The sequence below is a fragment of the Ruditapes philippinarum genome, unplaced genomic scaffold, assembly GCF_026571515.1.
Source record: "Ruditapes philippinarum isolate M1 unplaced genomic scaffold, ASM2657151v2 ctg1041_1_1_1_1, whole genome shotgun sequence".
Classification (NCBI taxonomy): domain Eukaryota; kingdom Metazoa; phylum Mollusca; class Bivalvia; order Venerida; family Veneridae; genus Ruditapes; species Ruditapes philippinarum.
Genome location: NW_026859119.1, coordinates 442,324 through 465,406, shown reverse-complemented (window position 1 = coordinate 465,406; position 23,083 = coordinate 442,324). Strand labels below are relative to the sequence as shown.

Below are 23,083 nucleotides of genomic sequence, written 5' to 3'. Positions count from 1 at the left end.
TAAGGGAAAATTTTACCTTAGGGTGTTTTCTTCAAGATAAGGAAATGTTTCCCTTAAAACTTAAGATTCTTTATGAATACGGCCCCTGGACATTAAATCTGCATTCATCCTTAGCAGGAGCATTAATTGCTTGTATTCATGAATAAAAGAGCATTGCCATTTAAGAGGGTCGGGCTGCACAATTTTCATTTTCAACGTCTAGCAATTCTAAAAAAGTTTATGGATATCGTTCAAATCGCAGTAGTTTAAACGTCAGTGGGTTAGCATTTTGGTTTTCTTACATCATAACATGTGACGTTTAGTTGAAGTATTTTCATATTTAGGGATTGAAATCGACGCCGAAAACAAAACTATCCTTATTCCTCAGCATAATTTACACAATTGCATATTTTGAGTTTGACTGGCTTTCTTGCTTAATGCAAGAAATAAATTAATATCTATTTCCGTTCTAAAACGTCAAAAATATAATTAAAGAAATAATATAGGTCTTAGCAGTGTTTATCGGCTATTTAACACCGGTTTGGGGTTTTGATGCATAGGAATTGACCACAAAAGCCGTAAGCGTGAGTGGTTATTTTTTTCTCAATAAAAACCTTACGTCTTAAAATGAATTTTATTGTGTTTATATCGGTGCCCCATTTATCATTCTTGTATGTTTGAAATGACGTCAGCGTTTAAAAATAAGTTGTATACTTAAGATGACGTCATAACGCTTATTGCCGATTGGCGCCGTTTTGTCAAAATATTTATTAACTGATATGGATCAAATCTGTGGCTTTAGTGTATGTAAGATATCATTTCGGTATTGTATGAAAAGAAAACATTATAAGAACTGAAAAATATAAATAAAAATGTTGCTTTAAAAGGCTCTGTAAACTGTATAATCGAGGGAGAAAACATAACAGTCGCATATACAAGTAGTCCCTAAACAGTGTTTTTTGGCAGTTTAACACCGTTTTTGTTTTCCTTCTTTGTCTATAGTGACACAATCACGAGGAGTTTTAGAATAATTATTAAAAAGTTGGACTTTATGTTTGGTGGTTGAATTTGTTTTCTCCTCAGATTTTCCAATAGAAACGTTCTTTAAATGCCGTTTCAGTGTGTTGAAAAAAACTGTCGTTAGATCTACCGTGTAGTAATAACGAACTTTGAAAACGTTGATAAAACTTTGTAGGTTTATTTTAATTCACTCTATAATTTTACAAGCGAAATACAAAGTATTTATAGTGAAATAAATGTAAAATTTAACTCATTAGCCACATTGAAACAGCATTTTAGATTTGGTTGTTTTTGCATGTGCTGTTTCGCGCTACATGGTGACGTCACGTAAACAACATTTAAACGTCTGTACGACTGAAATTAAGATATTGGTGTTCGGATTCGTTTTCTTAGTGAAACCATTTTCTTTCATTCTAGATAGTTTTCACAATAAAATTCGACAAAAAATGTTTGTTTTTTTATTTATCAGACTTTTCAAACAAAATGGCGCCGTCAATGTGTCGGTTTGAAAGTATACAGGGGGGTGATAATAAGAACGGCAAGTGCACTGTTGTAGAATAATGTACGCTTCCGGCCTTCTTTGTTTATGTAGAAAAAAATCCGATAGTGCTAGAATATATGTGTAAAAAATAGGTTTTCCGGTGACCCAATGCCTTGCATGGTTGGTTGAGATGGCATTTTTCATTAGTTCCATTCTGTGTGGCATGTGCACTTGTGTGTGAAGTTTGTGTGCGACATTTGCTTTCTATGTGAAAGAGATTACAATTTTGTATCTTGTTATTTAAAGCTACCTGCATATTTGCTTGAACATTACGGCGGGATTAAAATTGATTCTTCTTTGTCAGCGACAACTGATGAAGAAGAAACTTTCTACTAAGCCTGGATAAATATCATTTTTCCTACGTTTGCCCAACATCATTCCAAGAACTTAATTAATTTTGTCTCAGATTTGTTTGTGTCAGTCTTAGAGACATATGGCTGATGTTCTTTTTGGTAGAAGAAGCAAGAAAACGTGTTAATAGTGACATACAAAATAATACATACGTTATTAGAAATAGTGATTGTTATATTAAATATCCAGAAAAAGTCTTTAAACCCCGTGATCTTTATGAGTACGGCGGTGCACATTAACCCCCGTCTGGTCACGATACTACGTTACGCGTTGTCAGATTAAACACACCAATTTAATCGTCATGACTGCGTCATTAATTTGGTTTATGTTAGCCCGCTGTTGGCTGAAGGTTCTCTCAATTATTCGAGACCCTTTTGACGAAAAACCTAACATAAAATTACAGGACGAAGGAAAACTTATTTTATAATATTCTATTTTATATAAAATGTTCAAACTCTTTTATCTTTATGTCACTTAATGACGAGTCGTGACGGAAATTTTATGCCAACCATAAATAAAAAGTTAAACATATATGTTGCATTTATTATCATTTGTTCCTTTAAAGTTTAATGTTGAAAAAAAAAAATATTTAGTTGAAGCGCTTGAGTTTATACTATTTATTTTTACTCAATACGTCACAGTATTTTTACTATGACATGTATATCTGGCTCCTCCTCATAACAAGTCATTCAATCTCGTTCGCGCACTATAAATAGAATTGGTATATAAACCGAACACGCTTCTGCAAATTCCTTTTCAACCCAGCATCCGAGCCCCTGAAGCTGTCCTAAACCAGCACGTAAAATACCCCGCCCTTCCCATTAGCTTTGCTGTTGTCTGTTTTTTTCCTGATTTTAGGTAATAATGATCGTCGCGGTACTAAGTCCTTCTTCGTCATGGTTGTAATTATCATTTCAACAGTCAATATTGGTTTTGCGACATTCGGAAGTTTACCAACGTCGACTGCCATACCCTTATCATTTAAATCCGACGTCGGTTCAAAACGCACATTAAACTGTCCTGTGTATAAACATAAACACTTACATTTCGAACGCCCGTGGGATGCAACTCGCACGATGTGTGACTTTCGGTTATTTGTAGAATAGTAACCGATGACGGTACAAAACATTGTTTTCAGATGCCATAATTTACTTAATCCACGTGTAAATAAAACAAATATTTATTGTCTTAAAAAGTATTTATATAATGGCTATTATTATTATATTGTTAAACATGGTTCCAAGCAAAGCTACATTAAATATCTCGCTACATTGTACTATTTCACTAAAAGAACATTTTGCTTAAACAGAACGTTTCTCTTTATTGAGCTGTATGTTTTTTATATGTTTATTGACATATCTGAGCCCGGTCCGTTGTTTTATGTTCCGAGGAATAGTCTGAGGAGGTTTGCTTCGTGCAGGCTAACGGAAGCTACGGTTCCTCTTAAAACGGGGGTTTTATACTTTTTAGAATTATGCTTACCGAATAAAAGTAATAAAGTTGCCCCGAGCTGCAACATTCTTCAGCGCGTTCCTAAGATTTTGAAGAAATAAACACACAATAAAATGCTGTTTGTAACGCTTCGTTCCTTTATTTCATTTCCATAGTCTTCAAACAGAAAATGAAGAAAGCTTCACGACAGAAGTAACTTATTTTCAATATGCTTGTTGAAGGGGAAATCATTCCTTTTCATATGCTTTAAATTGCATAATAAATGTCTTGAGAACCCCATTTGGTTACATCGTATACATAACTTCCTGATCAATTTAATATATTAAAAACTAGTCCTTAATAGAAAACGATATAAAGAGACTTATATCTTGTAATCTTTACTGTTAAAATTGCGTGATATATCATATTACGAAGTGTCGTTATATTGTAAGATTTTGTTCAAATATCTTTAGATCTGTTCTTCTTTGGGACAGACTTCTTTTTCGCAATTATGTTTTCAAATATGTTTTGTACGTTTTCAAATGCATCTCAAGGTCGACTGCCCGACGGAATTAAATATAATATTATGTGTATAGCACATTAAGTACATAAAATAATGATGCATGACAAAAGTTGTACGACAAAGTATTTTATTTAGTGTTGGCAAACGTATGGATGCAGTTAATTTCAAAGCATTTGTTTTGATCAAAAACGTGCAAGGGACTTCAGTCTGTACACTGAACCGCCCATGTTAACCTTAAATAAGAAACTTTTAACATTTCAACGCAAATGGGGGCATCGGTCTTAATAATTAAACTAGTTTTTAAATCGTTTCAACAAGAATTTAAAAACATTCCATCTTCCTTCAAGTCTAAAGGAAAGTACAGTTATTGACAGTAAACAGATACGAATCAAACTGGGGACGGATCTCACCGTTAAGTGTCAGTGGGTTAGCAGATCTTGTTGCAAATTTCCGGCTACCTGACAAGACCCGAAGTCGTCCAAACACTTTCGCTGCTTTTTTGAATCTTTCAGAATGTCTGAGAAAGGCACAAAAACGAAAAATTTAAAGTTTTAAAGTTTAAGTTTGGAATAGCCATACTTATATCGTATAGTCCGTCTTTTCCAACAAATATGATATAAGTGCTTTCAAGTGCTCTCAAGCTTAAAAATGTATGCAAATGGAAGCCTTTGTCGGTGGTGAATCTCTTTGAAAGTACAGAAACATAACAGTAGTCAATAATAATCGGACAAGCTGCTATCAAATGCCACCTGCTGTTTTGATAACTAAATATAAAAAAGTGATCCCTCGGAAGCATTAAAATCAAAAATCGTCTTAATTGAGTCTGTACATGGGAGATAATACAAATGCACAACCATCCTCACGCCCAGCGGTACTCATTTGTTTCTTAACACATTAAAGTGCTGGAATTAATTATCCCGAAGGATCAGAAAATATATATAAACACAGAAGTGAAGTACAGGGCATCTGTTTCCTGCAGCCACACGGTACTTGAGACCTGTTATGTGTTGATGTATAAATATCAGGAAAAAATGATCCTCCCTCGGAAGCATAATGTTTATCATAATCACATGAAAACTGCAGACTCGGATTTTATCGATTCTGTACCTAAATGATACTTTATAGAAACAGTAAGTTGTTAAGACAAGTGGAAACTCATTGATTGCGATCAAAATTATTTTTGCGATTGGCGTGATTTATTGCTATACAAAATGATTGCTATGGAAGTCACCGGTTGCTATGAAAGTGAACGATTGCTAAGCACACTCAATGGATGATTTTTGAGCCACTGATTGCTACGCGAAGTCATTGACTTCTATGGAACCGCCAATTGTTGCTTTGGTAAATCAATGGTTGCTGTAATATAATGACTCTCTATTGGTCAGCTAGAATATAATTTATTCACCGGCTCATACAAATTCATCTGACATCACCTCTCTGTAGTATTTATAAATCAAAAGATTAAGAAACCATCAGCAGTATTTTTGAATCTCTAACCATAATTCCTAAGGACGACTAAATAGGATTCACGGGATATTTCGGTGATAAAAACTGTCGGAAGAGAATGCAGTAATAGCAAAAATGGCAGCAATGAATATGTTCGAACTATTATGTCATTGAGACAATGAATTTTACAATAATAGGCCTTCTGAGTGCTTGTTAGTGAGGCTAGGTTATGTCGGGGCTGTGTTCAAAACACGACGCTCTGCCTTGGTCAATATAAATAGCTTTTGTTGGCACTAAAACAGACTTTAAAAAGGATTTTGCCATTCATGAAATGTGCATAAAACTTTGCAACAGAATGTTTTTGGTCTTAAGAAATGTAGCACATTCAAGGTAAATATTCTTATTGTTATCATTTTTATTTTTGTTTATAATTGACCTTAAAATATAAACCTGGAAGTGTACTTTAAAATGGTTCATCATTTTACAATAAGAGCTTTGTTGTTATACATGTATGAATTTTGGCCTACTTTCACTTTGGACAGACTTTAGTGAAAACAAACATGGCTGACAAAGCGGAATCACCTTAAGCATAGGCTATAGATAGATATCATGACAACAACAGAAACTTTGATCTGCAGTTTGAACATGAAGTGTAATGTTTTTTATGAATGGTTTTAAAGCAATTCAACAAAAAAATATATATTGATCTCCCTAAAAATTAATTAACAATAGTTTTTTATATATATATTACCAATGTCAAATAGCTTTCATATCTTTGTCTCGCACGAATATGATATCAGTGAATTTCCTCATACCTACCTAAAATTCAGGTAACAGTCTTCTATTATATTGATAAATACTGTATCACCATGTAACGCGTGTATAACAAACAAAAATATCCTGAATTTGGTCTTTTTGAAATTCATCCCATTTTTTCATTCCAGAGTGTGTTCTACTTTCAGTATTGAAAGAAACCATTTTTTTTTAATTTGACATGAAAAATATGCATGTAATATTACTACATGTATATTATAATATTAGTCCCTTTTGTTACTATTTGTATATTTGTTACAATTATAACAGACTTTGATATTTCTATCATCTTCTGTTACTGACTACAGTAGTGACACAAACAGAACACAGTAAAGTCATGTCACATAACATATAAATATTTATATATTTTATTTGAGTCTCATCCATATTTAACAATTAGAAGATACATATAAAATTACAATTACAATATGGTCATTCTAAAAAGAATTATCTAAGACTATATGTTTACATATACAGTAAAGTTCCACCAAAAAGACCACACACTTGATGGCCCCAACAGCGGAAAGGTCCCACCAGCGAGCCACTTCAGCTCCATAACTTAAACTCTGGTTCTTTATATTGCCTAAATTTGCATGATCTTGAAACATTCAAGGTAGTCTTATTAATTGAACTCCACTGCATATACAATTAATGAACACTATACATGTATATACAGTAAGCAGCATTTGTGGAACACCGAAGTGTTAACCTTATGATGACACTTCGTTGCTCCACCCATATACCATGACTGCACATAAACCAGACATCAATATTTTCCATATAGTTAGGCAGTTAAAAATTAATAGGACACAGCTGCTTATCCAAAATCAAATTTAATCTAAAAACAAGCTGACATGTAAAACACTTAAATTTCTGTCATAAGTAATGATCAGCCGTCTAAAACCAAACTTCCTTATTTTAATAAGATTAGAAATGAGAACTAGATCAGCAACCATGTCTTATCATGTGATAAAAAACCCGTAACTATTATTAAGAAAATCCTACCCATGTATAGAATTAATTTATTTCGACATTTTACTACTATATATCTGGAGACACCGCAAGTCTGAAGATATATACAAGTATTGTCAAAACAAATATTATCTTATATTTAATATACAATATTTATTTTATAATGTTTAAAATCATCTACCGAGTCTCAAGTGTTGTGATACATATATCTATTTCGAATGTTAAGAATTTGATAACAGGATTTTGCCGCACACTTAACAATATTTGGATTGGAGAGTATAAAGTTTAACTGTTCATCATCACTTAAGTTTTCAAACCCACTATCTATTTCTATAGCTTTTACAAACAAGTCATTCCTAATGTCAGAATAAACATTTACAAGTCTTGTTTGTACTCAATGGAATTACTTTCCTTACCAGGTAGGCATCAGTGAAAGCATTTTTATATATATTCCCCTCTTTTTAATTATGGACAGTGCATAAGATAAGTATAATTATGCAAAAAATGGTTTACAAAACATTCGGAAAAAATCTACAATAGTACCTAATCTGAATATAACATGACCTGTGCGTAGGAATGATTTGGCAAGGTATCTGTAATGAGCCAATTTTTTTGCGCGGAGCTTCTCAATTGCTGCATTGCAGCAACATTTGTACTTGTTCTCCTTTTTATTGCCCCTGAACGAGTGCATTGCATTATGAAGATAGGTCGTACGTCAAAAACATTTGTGCATACACCACCTTAATCATATTGACTTAAGATAAGAGGAGCGTGTTAATGTCATATGTATGCATTTAACGCATCTAGCGGATGCATGGTGTTCTTCCTTTTGATTGAGGTAGGGGTCAGTTGGGTCAAGGTCATCAGTGCAAAAATAGATTTTTACACTTTTCCCCACACAACCTTTATTTCTTGATAGATGTATTACATATTTGGTAGGAAGATAACTAACATCGTATTCTTTTTGATTGAGGTAAGGGTCAATATCAATGATGCAAAAAATAGATTTTTTTTGGCGTTTACCTTTTAAAAATAACGAAAATAAATGAAATGTTTGAAATTGGATTTTACAATTAACTGTTTAAAAAAAGGATTTCAAAGATTGAGCATCAAATTGGTTTGATTATTTCAACTTTACGATTAATGTTAAGACAGCATTGTGTTAAAGTGCTGTTCAAGATTTGTTAACAGATCCAATGCGTGATAAGAGTATCAAGTGCAGCTACCGGGAACCAAACAAATCCACAGATGTGTGATACATTCTATGCTGGTATAAAGGTATAAGCTACATTTCAACACCAGAATCACTCAGGGTATCATTTACAATGTTAGACAGTAGATCCAGACACTAAAAATGATGTGACAGAAAATAGTTTAAATTGTTTGAAAATGAAGAAACAATATGAGAGATAACTTTTCACCCAGATGAATACTTGTATCACTTGTAAAAAAATCTGACATATGACTAAAATAATTATGTTAACGCAAAATTAAACTTGTAAATACATGTACTAAACAATCTTCATACATTTATCATCAACATTATTGCTAAATAATCTGTGGCAAAGTGCAGTTATATTGATGTTATCAAAAGCCTTCCTATAATCAACAAATGAGCACTATAACCTTTTACCTTTTACTTTTAGACAGATTTAATCAGAACTTTCAGAGAAAATATAAATGATCAGTGGTGCTATACTTCGTAAAGCCAGCTTTTTCTTCACAAAGAATACTTTTACTTTCTTAATATCCTAAACATTATTGAGTCGAGAGTTAAGTACATTTGTGAAAAGCTTCCCAAACGACTTAGTATATAGTGATTCCCCTATGATTATCTGGCTCTTATATGTTACCCATGTTTTTATATACTGGTAAAAAGATCTTTTACTTCAAACTTCAGAAAACAATCAAGAATCTAAAATGATATTAAACAAATAACAAAACATATCAAATATGCTATCATGTACATTTTTCAAATATTCATTCAGCACATTATTTTAGTGTAACAGCTTTACGTTTTGCTTATACAGTATATAATTTATCCAATCAGAGTTATTTGACGAGACATTAGCTATATCAAAGTCATCAATGTCATGCTGAATGACAACTTCATGCAATTCACTAAAATAATCCTCAGTTGTTACTTTGTTAACAGTTTCCTTTCGTTCACCTGCATATTTGTTCAAACTGTTTCCAATATGATCTAGGATCTTCATTTTTTAAGCCTTTTATCTTATCAACAATATTTGTTTGAAATAATCTAAACTTTTTTAACTTCTTTTTTTATACTGTTTGCTATGACAACCTACAAAACTGTCTTTATTTTCTACAGTCTGTAGGGTTCCTGCTATACATGTGTTTATACTTCATATTTCTTACAATCACTATCAAACCAAATTTGAGTGTTTGTCTTAGATTTCCTAATAAGAGACAACTTTCAGCTACATAAGTTAAAATATCAGAAACTTTACAAGTCAAATGATTAACAACATTTATATCAATATGGCAATTTTCACAAACATCTTTAAAGCAGCACGCCTCCAGATTCATGCTAATTTTCATGAAAATTTTGAAAATGTGTTTAAACGTATTATTTAGTGAAATAACCAAAAGGAAGCAATTTACACATTATCAATGGCACTTACAACCCACGTAAATTTCGAAAAAGAGGACAAAATATGCAAAAATAGCCCTTACTGCGTTAGTAACGCAGTAGAAATATAGTTATAAATACTGAAAAATCAGTCATTAATCGTACATAACATGTAAATTATTACTTGAATCTTGAATATTTTTACTTTTCCAAAAATCTTAGTACATTTTTCTCAAGTTTGATTATATTGAAATATTTTCGCTCATCTGGAGGCATGCAGCTTTAAGCTCATCAAAAACGTTTGAGACAGAGTTTTATTATAACTCGAACTTAAATTTGAACTCCTCAATCCCCTATTACAAGCATTATCACTAGATTTGATAATTGCATCCATATCATTACAATCTCGCATAATGATCAAGTCAAAACAAAACTTCAATGCACAATGCACATCAGATAAAACTGTATCAAATTTCAAAACATTAAAATATGTAATACAAGGAAACAATATCCCTGACATAAGCAAATAATCAGCCAAACTACCATTACCTTTATCGCATGTGTTTCTACCAATATATGCGTCATTACCACATCTACCATTAACAATAAAGATATTTGCTGATTTATATAACTAGATAAGCTAGAGAAACCTGTCTTAAACTCTCTGTGTATTATGCGTGCTTACAATTATGTCATTTCCAAACGTTTTTTTTTTATGAAGGAAATGCGTTTTAGGACATCGTTTGTAAATTCATCGGTTACTATAAGAAAAAAGTAATAAGTGACTATATCAGTTTTCGCAATTTCTTTCCGAAACATGATTTATATGTAATATGCAAGAAAAAAGAATCAAAGGGACAAAGGTCTTGGCGTTAATTCACACTAATTTGTGAAATTACGAATCACACAGTACAAGGAAGTATCAATACAAATGATTTTTTTCCTACCCGCGTAACCATGCGCATGACTGTTATAATGTGTAAATCATTTCATATTGCACATGATTTATTTTATATATATATATATATATATATATATATATATATATATATATATATATATATATATATATATATATATATATATATATATATAAAGTTAATCATATCAAATATCTTATTTAGAAAAAGGTGTGTTAAACTTAAATGTGCGATGATTGCTTTCAGTGCATTTATCGTTAAAGGTGAAATTTCTTTATTTTCTAAAAACGTATGCCTAATGTTATTGACACTTGTGTGCGAGAAAAGGAATTGATCAAGACATTCTTTGGTACGAGGGTGTTTCAAAAAGTAATGTTACTTGATTAATAAAATGAAGACGGCTAAAAGTACCTAGAAATGATTTTTTCAACCCATCAAAATACTCCCCCCTCAATCGAAATGCAATTTTGCAATCTCAAAAACCCAAAATTAGCCTGCCCTTGGTACCTGTATCGGACACTGATGCACTGCGCTTCCAGGTGCACTACTGCTATTATATCTCCGCCCCCGAAAGATCTTTAGCAGGACCAAGTAGAAGAACCATGACCTTCACGTGCATCAAAGGCATAGTAACTATACAAAGGGCTTTTCAAAATTACAGAAACATTAACAAATATTTTCTTGATATTCTCAGTTACCCCAATTATTTAAAAATAATCTGTGAATGAATGATATAAAAGAGACTAGACACAGCCATCAATGTAGTATGTTGACTCTGTATAACCCTCCTTTTTTAAATTTTGATAATTCGTATCATGACTGAAATAGTAGTGTGACCTTGACCTTAGAGGTACCTGATTCATGCTCACGATATACTTTAATTATGGTTTAAATATATTTATTTTTAAGCTCGATTGCGAAACAAGTTCTTGCAACTTATATTAATAATTTTCGAGAACGCTTCCTGGAACCAACCAGTACTGCTGTCATATAAAGAAACATGGTCATGATCCGAGTAGGGCTCGAATTCATGATCTCTGGGTTGAGATGCAGATACCTTAACCACATGGCCATCGCTCTCCTCAAATATTCATTATGTCCAACACATTTATGTAAAATGGTTATAAATACATCCGGGAATGACAGAATTGTTGACTAGACACGAGCATTGATCAGTACCTTTATAAAATTATAAAATTTCATATCATGCCATTTGATATGCAAGTGTGACCTAGACCTATGAGGTAGGAACCTAATTCTTTCGCTTTGCGTGCCAACATTATGCCAAAAAAAAACATTTGATATGTATAATAATTCTTAAGTACACCCATCAATGACAGCATTGTTGATCGGACACGAACATGAGTAAATTTTTGTGCCCCCACTTTAGGGGGAAGGGAAATTTGATTTACCCTTGTCCGTCCATCCGCTCTTAAGGGATAGTAATAATGTGGCTAGAGGGACAATAGGTAACTGTTCTTTCTCTTTGTTGATTTTCTTTTGAGTTGCTAAAAATAACAAAAGAGAGAACAATAGAGTAGCCACATTATTACTGTCCCGTTAGAACGTCTGTCCGTCCATCCATCCGTCCTTCCGTCCGTCCGTTCTCATTTTGTGTCGCACGTAGCTCAAAAAGTATTTGACCTAGAGTCATGAAATTTCACAGGAATGTTTATCAGCATGTGTTGTTTTGCACCTGTATTTTCGTGTGTATTTATTTAGTATGTGTAGAGTCGTTGTCCTTGACTTAATAAGTATTTGCAATTTTCAACTTGTGCTACACGTAGCTCAAAAAGTATTTGACATAGGGTCACGAAACTTTACAGGAATGTTGATCAGCATAAGAAGTTGTGCACCTTGGGTTTCGCTTGTGAATTTATATGTTTTGTCAGAGTTATTGCCCTTGACTTAGTGAAACTTTGCAATTTTCAATTTGTGTTGTGCGTAGCTCAAAATGTAATTAACCTCGAGTCATGAAACTTAACAGGAATGATGGTCAGCATGTGTAGCTGTGCACCTTAGGTTTTGCTTGTGGATTTATCCAGTATTTGTAGAGTTATCGCCATTGAATTAGTAAAAAATCGTTCCATTATGTTTTGTTATTTGTTCCTTAAGTGCTTGAGTTTGTCAACTTTACAGGAATAATGATCAACATCACTGTGAAGCTATGCACCTGGGATTTTGCATGTGTTTTTTTTTCAGTTTTGTCCTTGACTTAGTATAAATTTGCAATTTTCAACTTGTTTATACATAGCTCAAAAGTATTTGACCTGTATGCCTGAAAGTTTATAAGAATGTTGGTCAGCATGTGTACTTATGCACCTTGGGGTTCGCTTGTGGATTTATTCAGTATTTACTTAGTAAAATAATAATCTAAGTTTCCAACTTTTGGCACATGTAGCCCAAAAATATTTGACCTATAGTCATAAGATTGTCAAAACAGTGGAATGTGGGGGCACCCGTGTCCTATGGACACATTTCAAGTTTTATTAATTTCATGGAGTCAGAGTATGACTTGACCTTTGAGCTTCAGACCTAGATGTTGCACATGACACAAAGCCCAAATATACATAAATTTATACTAAATTATTGTAGTATCCATCCATAAATAATAAGAAAATTTTAACGGAAGGACGCTACAAAAACTGTATGCCTGTCCATTAGGGGCTGGGGCATAAAACACTGTTTAACAGACATTATTTTTTAAGTGCAATACTTTGAATAAAAATGACCAGTTTAGTGATATTTTAATATTAGCTAGACTATACTTAAGTATATGGAGAGCTTTCCTACTCACCACGGTGTCTGCGTCTTTATCCAGATTTCAGAAGTAAATTTATTTCTGAGGTATCAACTTCAAACGTCAAATATATATTCCTTATGATCAAGCACATCTTATGTGATAAGATTCATTACATCCGGAAATATCTCCCTTTGAACTTCTTAATTTTGTATTTAGGGATTTACTTCAAACTTAAAATATATATTCTATAATATCAACAACATTCTGAGTGACAATTTTTTTAACTCGAGTACCTATTTTTCCAGAATCATCTCTCCTTAAAGTTTGATTTTGTTCCTCAAGAAATCTTCTTAAGGTACCTACTTCAAACATGTCAACTTATCATCACCCTTACCAAAAAAAGGGCTCTCTGGTGAACATTGCGGCAAATTTGCCGCAAACATTGCGGTGAGTTTGCGGCAAACTGCTTTCAGCAATTATTTACCATGCAAATGAGGTTTGCGGCAAATTTGCCGCAACTCATGAGGTTAGCGGCAAACTTGCCGCAAACTATAGGGGGAGGTAGCTTCTGTTTGCGGCAAATTTACCGCAAACCTCATTTGCATGGTAAAAGTTTGCAGATGTTCGCCAAAAGTTTGCGGCAAATTTGCAGCAAACTTCATTTGCATAGTAAGTTTGCGGATGTTCGCCAGAAGCTTTTGGTAACACTGCGGCAAACTTCATTTGCATATTTGCCAGTTTCAGCAAATATGTTATGGCGATATTTTGGCAAACATTTTGGTAAAGTTCTGGCGAACAATTTTTCAAACATTGGAATAATAAAAACTAGCTGAATTATAAGAAAACAAATACATATTGGTTTAACACATTTTTTCAATAGAAAATAAAGGAAATATTACAAACATATCAGTAGAATAAAATGAAATTTGATAAATTTGTAAAATAAAGAAATTAATTCCCAAAAAGAGATAAATTTTACACACATTTTATTAGCAACTGATTCTATACATATTTGACTTTCATAAATTTCCACTCTTTAGTTATGATGCTATCATGAATTGTTCATATTACTTAATAATCAATTAAAACAAGAGCTGGTTGAACCGGGGTGATCCTAGATACAGAAAAGTATATCTTTTGAAGTTTCAGGGTTATGTCCCAGACAAAGTTCAAAGTGTGATAATTCCAAAATAGTTGTAAAATCCCACTTTAAATAACGACGTTATGGGCCATACACATTTTTGCTTCAAGGTCATGCTGTGACCTAGACCTTCAAGGTAATGACCCAAATGTTGCATGTGACATATCGTCCTCAATATGGTGATCATTTCGGTGAAATAGTTGTAAAATCCGACTTCAATTAACGAATTTATGGGCCGGACACGATTTTGCTTCAATGTCATGTTGCGACCTTGACCTTCAAGGTATTTGACCCCAAATGGTGTGTTGCGGGACACAAAATCGTCCTCAAATATTGGTGATCATTTTCTGTGAAAATAGTTGTAAAATCCGACATCAAATAACCAAGTTATGGGGCCGGGGAAACCATTTTTGTTTTAAGGTCATGCTGTGACCTTGACCTTCAAAGGTAACGAACCCAAAATGCTGCGCATCGACACAATCGTCCTCAATATGGTTTGATCATTACTTTTAAATAGCTTTAAAATTTCCGGGAACTTCCAAAAAATAACGAAGTTATGGGCCCAGGACATGAATTTTTGGTTCAAAGGGGTTCATGGTGTGACCTTTGGGCCCTTTTCAAGGGGTTAGCGGGGCCCCCAAATGTTTGCGGGCGACAGGTCGTCTTTCTAATATTGGTGAGCATTTCGTGTGAAATAGTTTTTTAAAATCCAAAATTTGAAATAACAAAGTTATGGGCTGGACACGAACTCAGGTTCGTATGTACGTACAGACAGACGGACAGACAACCCAATGACTATATGGTCCGCCGAAATTTTTCGGGGAGCATATAAACAATGTTTGACAATAGCTATTATTCAGCACATGTTGCAGTATTTCTTAGCACCATAAATGGGAAATATAATATTGTTGTAAAAGATAAAAATCAGAAAAGTTACAGTTTGAAATCTTCTATCTGGACAAAAAGTTTCATTCAAACATGAACTGGCATGGATTAACATACATACTTCGACATCCACTTAGACAAATCACTATTAATAACAATAAATACTAACAATAGCGTTATGTGTTATGCAAAAACAGACTAGACCAATAATGGCTTTCAAAATTGTAAAAATGAATCTCAAAAATATATTTTGGTCTTAAACAAAACAACATATTTTCATGGACATAATACCTTCAGATTTAAACTCATATGTCATATAACATTATGATTGTGAGCAAAACAATATCTGACACGAACAATTATGGCTTTCAAAATTGTTAAAATTAATCACAACAATATATTTGGGTCTTATACAAACAACGAATTTCATAGACATAATTTTTTGTTTGCTTGTTTTGGGTTTTTACGTCACATCAACACAGTAAAGGTCATATCGTGACGTTCAGGTGCCCTTCCTTGCATTATTTCAGGCACGAACGGGTATCTGAGTAGAACCACTGACGTTCAGTTAAGCTAGCTGGATAGCTTCCTCACAAGACAGATTCCAAAGTCCCTGTCGGGATTCCAACCCACAGCGGTGAGGGGCAAGTGGTTTGAAGTCAATGACCTTAACCACTCGGCCACGGATGCCCCTCATAGACATAATAACTAAAGATTTAAACTAAATGTCTTTAGTCATGTCATATAACAATTTCAAGCAAAACAAAAACAAACTAGAGCTTTAATGGCTTTCAAAATTGTAAAAATGAATTTTAACAATATTTTTGGGTCTTATACAAATATAGACATAACTATTAAAGATTAAAACTAATTGTCTTTAGCCATGTAATATAATGATTGCAAGCAAAACAAAAACTGACTAGAACAATAGTGGCTTTCAAATTTGTAAAAATGAATCTTAACAATATATTTTGGTCTTATACAAACATAAACATAATAACTTAAGAATAAAACTAAATGTCTTTAGTCATGTCATATAGCGATTGCAAGCAAAACAAAAACTGACTAGACAATATCGTAGGTTTGCATGAAATTGGCTTGGCAATTTATGAGATGTTGTTTAAAGATCAAGTTTACGGACGAAAGATAGACAAAAGCTTGCAATGTCACTTTGTTAGCTAAAAACGCACTACTTTACTCTTTCACTCTTCCAAGTTTCAGTGCCCTGGCCATTGTGTGTATTTTGGTGTTGACTGCTTTGGTGACTAAGCTTCTCTCCATATTTAGTTTATTGGTGCAGTACACTGAAAAAAACAAGGTTTATTTTTCATTTCCATGTTACCATGTTTATACTGGATAAAAACTAGAACTATCACTGAAGGTGAATGATACCCCAAAACCCCACTTTGAAGTAAAGTGGCAGTAATCTATTAGTAAAGCCCACCTACAAATGAAGAAAATAAACACCAAAGGCAATTATTATTTATTGCTGGCTTGATTTTGATCTGTTGGGATGAACATGTATTTGCATTGCAAAACCTAGATTTATTTACAAATGACAAGTGGCTCATATATTATAAGTTTATCTAACTTAGTTAAGAAATCAAGGTATCATGTTAAAAAAACACCAAAATAACAAACAAGAGCGATCAGTGATCACATGTGTCGCCTCATGATGGCCAATTTCATGTTGGGACAAGTTTTGTGACAGACAGACAGTGCACAACTAGACTTGGTACTGATCATTCCTTTAAAGTTTGGATGAAATTGCACCAGTAGTTTTTGAGGAGTAGTCCGGACAAGCTTTTATGTATCTGGCAACACACAGAAAAAAAACACCTTTTCATCAAACTTGCCAAAATATCATTCAACCGGAAAACCTGTGCAATATGTGCAAGGACTTGAGCAACAGATCAATCCTGTAAAGTTTCATTGAAATTGCATTTGTGGTATAAGAGATGTAGTCCGGACAAACTTAAAAAAAGGGCCATACCTCTGACAAAAATCATTGAACCGGAAAATGCTGACAATATGCACAACTGGACTTGGTACTGATCATTCCTGTAAAGTTTTGATGAAATTGCACCAGTAGTTTATGAGGAGTAGTCAGGACAAGCTTTTTGTGTATCTGGCAACACACAGAAAAAAACACCTTTTTATCAAAGGGCCATAACTCGGCCAAAAATCATTCAACCGGAAAACTCATGAAATATGCACAAAGGACTTAAGCTACAGATCAACCCTGTAAAGTTTCATTGAAATTGCATTAGTGGTATAAGAGAAGTAGTCAAGACAAACTTTAAAAATAAAAATTATTAAAGGGCCATAACTCTGACAAAAATCATTGAACCGGAAAATGCTGACAAAATGCACAACTAGACTTGGTACTGATCATTCCTGTAAAGTTTGGATGAAATTGCACCAGTAGTTTATGAGGAGTAGTCCGGACAAGTTTTGTGACGGACGGACAGATAGACAAGACGACGGAGAAATGATCCCTATATGTTGCAACTACTCCATAGAGGCGACACAAAATGAACCATGCTGTGAACATGACAGCTAGGTCAGAACTCAAAGTTAAAACCAGGGTAATTCAAATAACCATTAGGATTTTTCTTCTAAATGCCACTGTTTGAAAGAACAATGTTGTCTTACTTGTATGCAAAACTCACTTTTTCAATTATACATCAATAACAGTGGTTAAAATATACACAGATACTTTTCTGACAAATTCTAAATCATTACTGACATGATGACTGAGAAAAAACTTGAAATGTGTCAATAAAACACGGATGCCCCACACGCCACTGTTCTGTCAATCTTATGACTCTAGGTCAAATAGTTTTTGGACTACATGTGCCACAAGTTGAAAACTAAAAATCAACAAAGGGCCATTAATTCTGTTTTAATTTAGTTGCAGCAAAAATTCCTTCCTTTACTACCATCTACACATTAAGTTTGTTAATCCCTGGAAGTTTAAAGCAAAATCTGCCATCCGGTTTAAGAGGAGTTGCGTTCAACAAGATTTTGGACAGACTGACAAGTGCCACGCTATATGCTCCCACATTGTTGGGGGATAAAAATAATCTTTATTTTACTTACATGTTAAACTGTCAAATCCTCTTTTGTGCCAGCAGTATCTACTGCACTGGACATACCACTGCGGGTTTTACAGGGAAATTTCGGGGAAAGTCTTAATCTGCTGTGAGGTTTTTTAAGATGTGGACCACTTCTGATTTGTTTTCAACCTTTGACTGTCTGTGAGAACTGTAATTGTAAAAATATATATTCAAAAATATTTTCTGTATTTTAAAATTCATCTTTAAACGTAATATTGACAAATATTGAAGATTGAACACCAATGAATTGACAATAACATATTTATAATTAATGTAACACAATGTTCATACAGTTACTAGAATAAGTTTTTGTTAATTATTAATGCTAATTGCACGACTTTTTCCTGACCAATTTTAGTAATCACTTTTATGAAATAATTCCGACTGCATATCGATTATTCATCACATGAAGATACATCAAATTGTTTCTATTGAAGACGACCCCAAATAGCATTACAAAAATATCACAGTATTATCATTTAATTGCTACACCATGATTATAAATATATATAAAAAAAACTCATAGATTTCAACTTACAGTTTAATAGGCATTTTTGTTTGATGTATTGTTGAGGATTGTTAATCACAATTGTATAAATCTGACCATTCACTGTCATTTGTAACTGTAGCATTTGACTGATGAATAGACCTTGAATAAAAAAAAAAATACATATGTACAAAAAGTATATGGAGAGATATTCATATATTGAAGCAACTGACATAACACAAACAGTTAAACAACACCAGTCAGTTTTGCATAGTCCTTTACTTTCGTAAATAAACAAAATACAGAAAACAAACTACCAGTACTCACTTTAGTGCTGGCAAACATCTGGCAAAGGACATCCTCCGAGATCTTGTCAATAAGATCTTCCATGATGTTGTGTTCTGATACCATTGGTTCTTCATGATGCACATCCCTTAAAAAGAATGCATGTATTTAATATGAATTTTAGTCTTAACCAATGAAGGTAAAATATGATAAACAAGATCAACAAGGAAAGGTGGCGTTCAAATGAACGCAACCCCCCATATGACCAAGCAACAAGTACCAATGGCAAGGAGCCCAGGCGGACCCAGTTTGTCATGTAGAAATAAATACTTTTTTTAAAAAAAACAATTACACATTCATGTTATTTTGAAAAAAGAAATATGTACATGAATATAGAGTAACATGCAAAAACAACAAAGCCATTGGTTTTAAAAATTCTTTTCTCATATATGGATTGTATAATATTCTTTGGTTCCCTAAACCACGAGTGTGCCAGCAATATATAGATTATACCATGATAAGCTGCATAGACATATAATTACAAAATAATTTTTGAAATTCTTTCCAATTCAAGTACATGTTATTTCGAAAATATCATTGTAAATGTAAATGTGTCTTACTCCATTTCCTTGATCTTATGCAGCAGATTCTGTCGGCATAGAAGCCAGTGCTGTCTCAATGATATTTTCCAACACGTCTCTCCATTTCTTTTCATGTTTTTATTTCCAATTGTTGGTATATTTAGTGTTGACAACAAATTGTTGACCCTCACCGGCCCACCTACACTATCAATCATTGCTGTAAGAAAATGAAAGAAACAAATTATTTCATTAAAGTATACAAATATTTTGTCAAAAAAAAACTTCACATGGATTGTAATTTACATAACCATGATAATAACACATTGCATAAATTAATATAGAGCTATTTTTAGCTGCCTCATGTACGTTGAATATTTAGTACTACTGTGACTGTGTGCATTGGCAGCCTAGTGTAAACTGTGTCTTTTTATATAATGTACAGGTAGGATTCTGTAATGTCTTACTAAAAATTGCATTGTTGCAAGATTTAATTTAGCAACGTTTTAATCATTTGTTTTTCAAATTTCTCAGTGACTTTGGGGAAATTAAAACAGTTCAGAGGGAAGTTTATAAAACATTTCACAATAGGAAGTGGCTAGCCGTACGGGCCCGTAGTGCTAGCCAAAAGTTCTAGCCGTACGTGAGTCACGTACGACTAGCAAGGACACACTGTATTGGCTAACCGTACGGCACTTTTTCAAAATTATATGGAGTATGTGAGTCACGTACGGCTAGAACTTTTGGCTAGCCGTACGGCTAGCCACTTCTTTCACAATAAGGAGTAGTGTTTTACAGCTAAACACAAACAAGATACATGTATTCTGTATAATAAATTAATTATTTATAAATCTGAAACATAAATTTGGTCCGCATAATTTTACATGTTTGACATCATTGGAAGACGAGTAAATAAACACTGATAAATCATAATGTATCGATATATTCATTTTGGTACGAGACATTACATCTATGAATTCATTATCAGTATATAGTACTTAATGTAAACTATGATGCAATACATTAATCACTTACCTGTTCCTAATTTTGTTGTTGACAACGAACCATGGCATTCCAACTTTCACAGGTCTTCAATTTACTAGAGTCTGTGTGTTTGTCCCATAGGGAACACAATTCACATGACCGCATTCTGTGTTTCGACATTTCACATACAAATAACCAGACACTCCCTGTTTAAATTCACCTAACATGTTGTCAAAAGTTAATCAGTGCTGTTAATGGTAGCCAACTGGTCCAAGTCTACATTTTTTACAAAATCTTAGGTTTGACCGTAACACGCCAAACTCAACGATTCTTCTTCCCTCTTTCCAACCCTCATTATCAACCGATTTAGGAAGAGTTGATGTCTTGTAGAGCTGGTTTGGTTGACACGTAATACTGGTTACCTGCACTATAGTTATGTTCTATAATAAAGTCGGAATACTTGAGTTTTCTGCATCTTTTTACACTTTTTTTTAATCGACCGAGCATATCACGCTGTAAGACGCCATGTTAGATATCTGCGGAAATTACGTCATTTTCTTGGGGAATACTACCACGTGACCGGGGATATTCGCTATTATTAGAATTCCGACTTTATACGTAAACAAAACGAAGTTCGTTACGATAAATGGCGAGATATGGCGGTAATTGTCGAAGATTGCCGATTTCATTATGGGTCTTCTACCTTATAATTTTTTAACTGTTATTGTGAACTACAATACCCTCCATGATACATATGATGTTTTCAATTTGATAACTCTAAGGCAAAAAAAAAAAAATTTGTTTGTTTCCACTTCCCGACCCATAAAAATAAGGTTGGGTAGGTAGGTAGGTTATAGCACGGACTTTAATTGACATTTAAATCCGTGGTTATAGGTAGGTACATGAAGGACTTTTTTTATATGTGCATAATATTTAATTCCTTGGCAAAAATAGTTATTTACTGAACAAAGTTGGATTAACTTTCAGAACTGATATGTTTGTGGCGATTATCTGGCAAACTTGTTTTTATAGAAAAGTTTCTGGTGAACTTTCAGCGAATAATTTTTTTTGATAGAAAGATTCTGGCAATCTCTGGCAAATTAGTTTTCCACTGAAAGTTTCTGGCAAACTTTTGGCGAACTACTTAATATTCTGGTGAATTCGCCGCAAAGTCGCCAAATGTTTGCCACAGAGTTGCCACTAGTGGCGATATCTGGCAAACACTTGACACAGTGTTTTGGCGAACTAAAAGGTTTGCAGCGAATTTGCGGCAAAGTTGCGGCGAGTTTGCGGCAAACCTTTCCTTTTGGTACGGGCATGCACCTTAATCATTTGTGACAAGATTCATAACTCTAGCATGAATGTTTTCAGAATTGTTTCCTTTCTTCAATAGGAATATTTGATTAAAAATATTATGTTTTTTACTCCATTTTCTTTATTTTTCAACGGATTTACTTCAAACTTTAAATTTAAGTTTCATATCAACTCCCATATAAAAATAACACGACAAGCTTCATAACTCTAGCATCAATATTTTAAGAAATATTTTTCTTTAATCTTGGGATTTTCATTCTTTAATCAGACTTCAAACAAATGCTTGTTATGAACACCTTTATCATTTGTGATTGCATTTATAACTCTACCTCGCGTATTTCCAGAATTATCTCCATTTGATTTTTTAACTTGAAATTTGTTTAGAAATTGTTGTATTTTTTAAGTTTTATCATTATTATTATAAATGGTTTCTACTCTAGACCTCGAGTATTGTTCTTTGTCATTAATGACATCATTGCAAGAGTTTTTCTTTTTTGACTTATTATTTACATATGTTTTATTTTTATCATTTTGTAATCGAAGAGAATGATTTTAGATTTCAAATTGTTGTATTTTCCATAAAAACATAGATATATCTGTTTTACTTCAATTGCCTTGGTCACATTTTAATTATATAATGCAAAATTATTCAATATTTGAGTGTTTTTTTGTGTTGTTTTTTTATACTGATACAGAAATATATCTTATCATAAATGATTTTTTAATAGTTTTATCTTTCTTTACTGAGTCCAGTATTTAGTAAGTAGAGTATGCTGTCTCGTCTGACAGCTCTTATTTTTGGTGTCCGGTTATGGTTTTCAAACAATAACTTAATGATAATAAAACTGAATTATTTGTTGTTGGTTGGTAAATGTGAAGTCAAAATACTACTTAGCTTACATTTTGCTACATTTTAAAAAAAAAATCACATTCTAATTTCTACCAATGATAAGCATCC

The 23,083-nt window shown here is 33.1% G+C and overlaps 1 protein-coding gene and 1 long non-coding RNA gene across 4 annotated transcripts in view; both read right to left on the bottom strand.

Moving 5' to 3' along the window:
• LOC132755297 (uncharacterized) overlaps positions 1-23,083 on the bottom strand; it is a 79,187-nt gene that overhangs the window by 51,397 nt on the left and 4,707 nt on the right. The window contains exon 1 of one of the 3 annotated variants that reach the window (XM_060746151.1): positions 3,374-3,563. The exons of 1 other annotated variant lie outside the window; for it this stretch is intronic. In XM_060746151.1, coding sequence (XP_060602134.1) covers positions 3,374-3,410 — 37 coding nt within the window. In that variant the 5' untranslated portion in view covers positions 3,411-3,563. Of the gene's footprint in view, positions 1-3,373; positions 3,564-23,083 lie in introns of those variants that run through there. One more of the 3 variants, XM_060746149.1, reaches the window with a different exon arrangement.
• On the bottom strand, positions 15,214-20,203 carry LOC132755295 (uncharacterized). The gene is made up of 5 exons (XR_009629184.1): positions 19,870-20,203; positions 19,292-19,397; positions 19,016-19,126; positions 18,461-18,625; positions 15,214-16,662 (listed from the first exon to the last, which is right to left on the bottom strand). It is a non-coding gene; the product is annotated as an uncharacterized LOC132755295 (long non-coding RNA).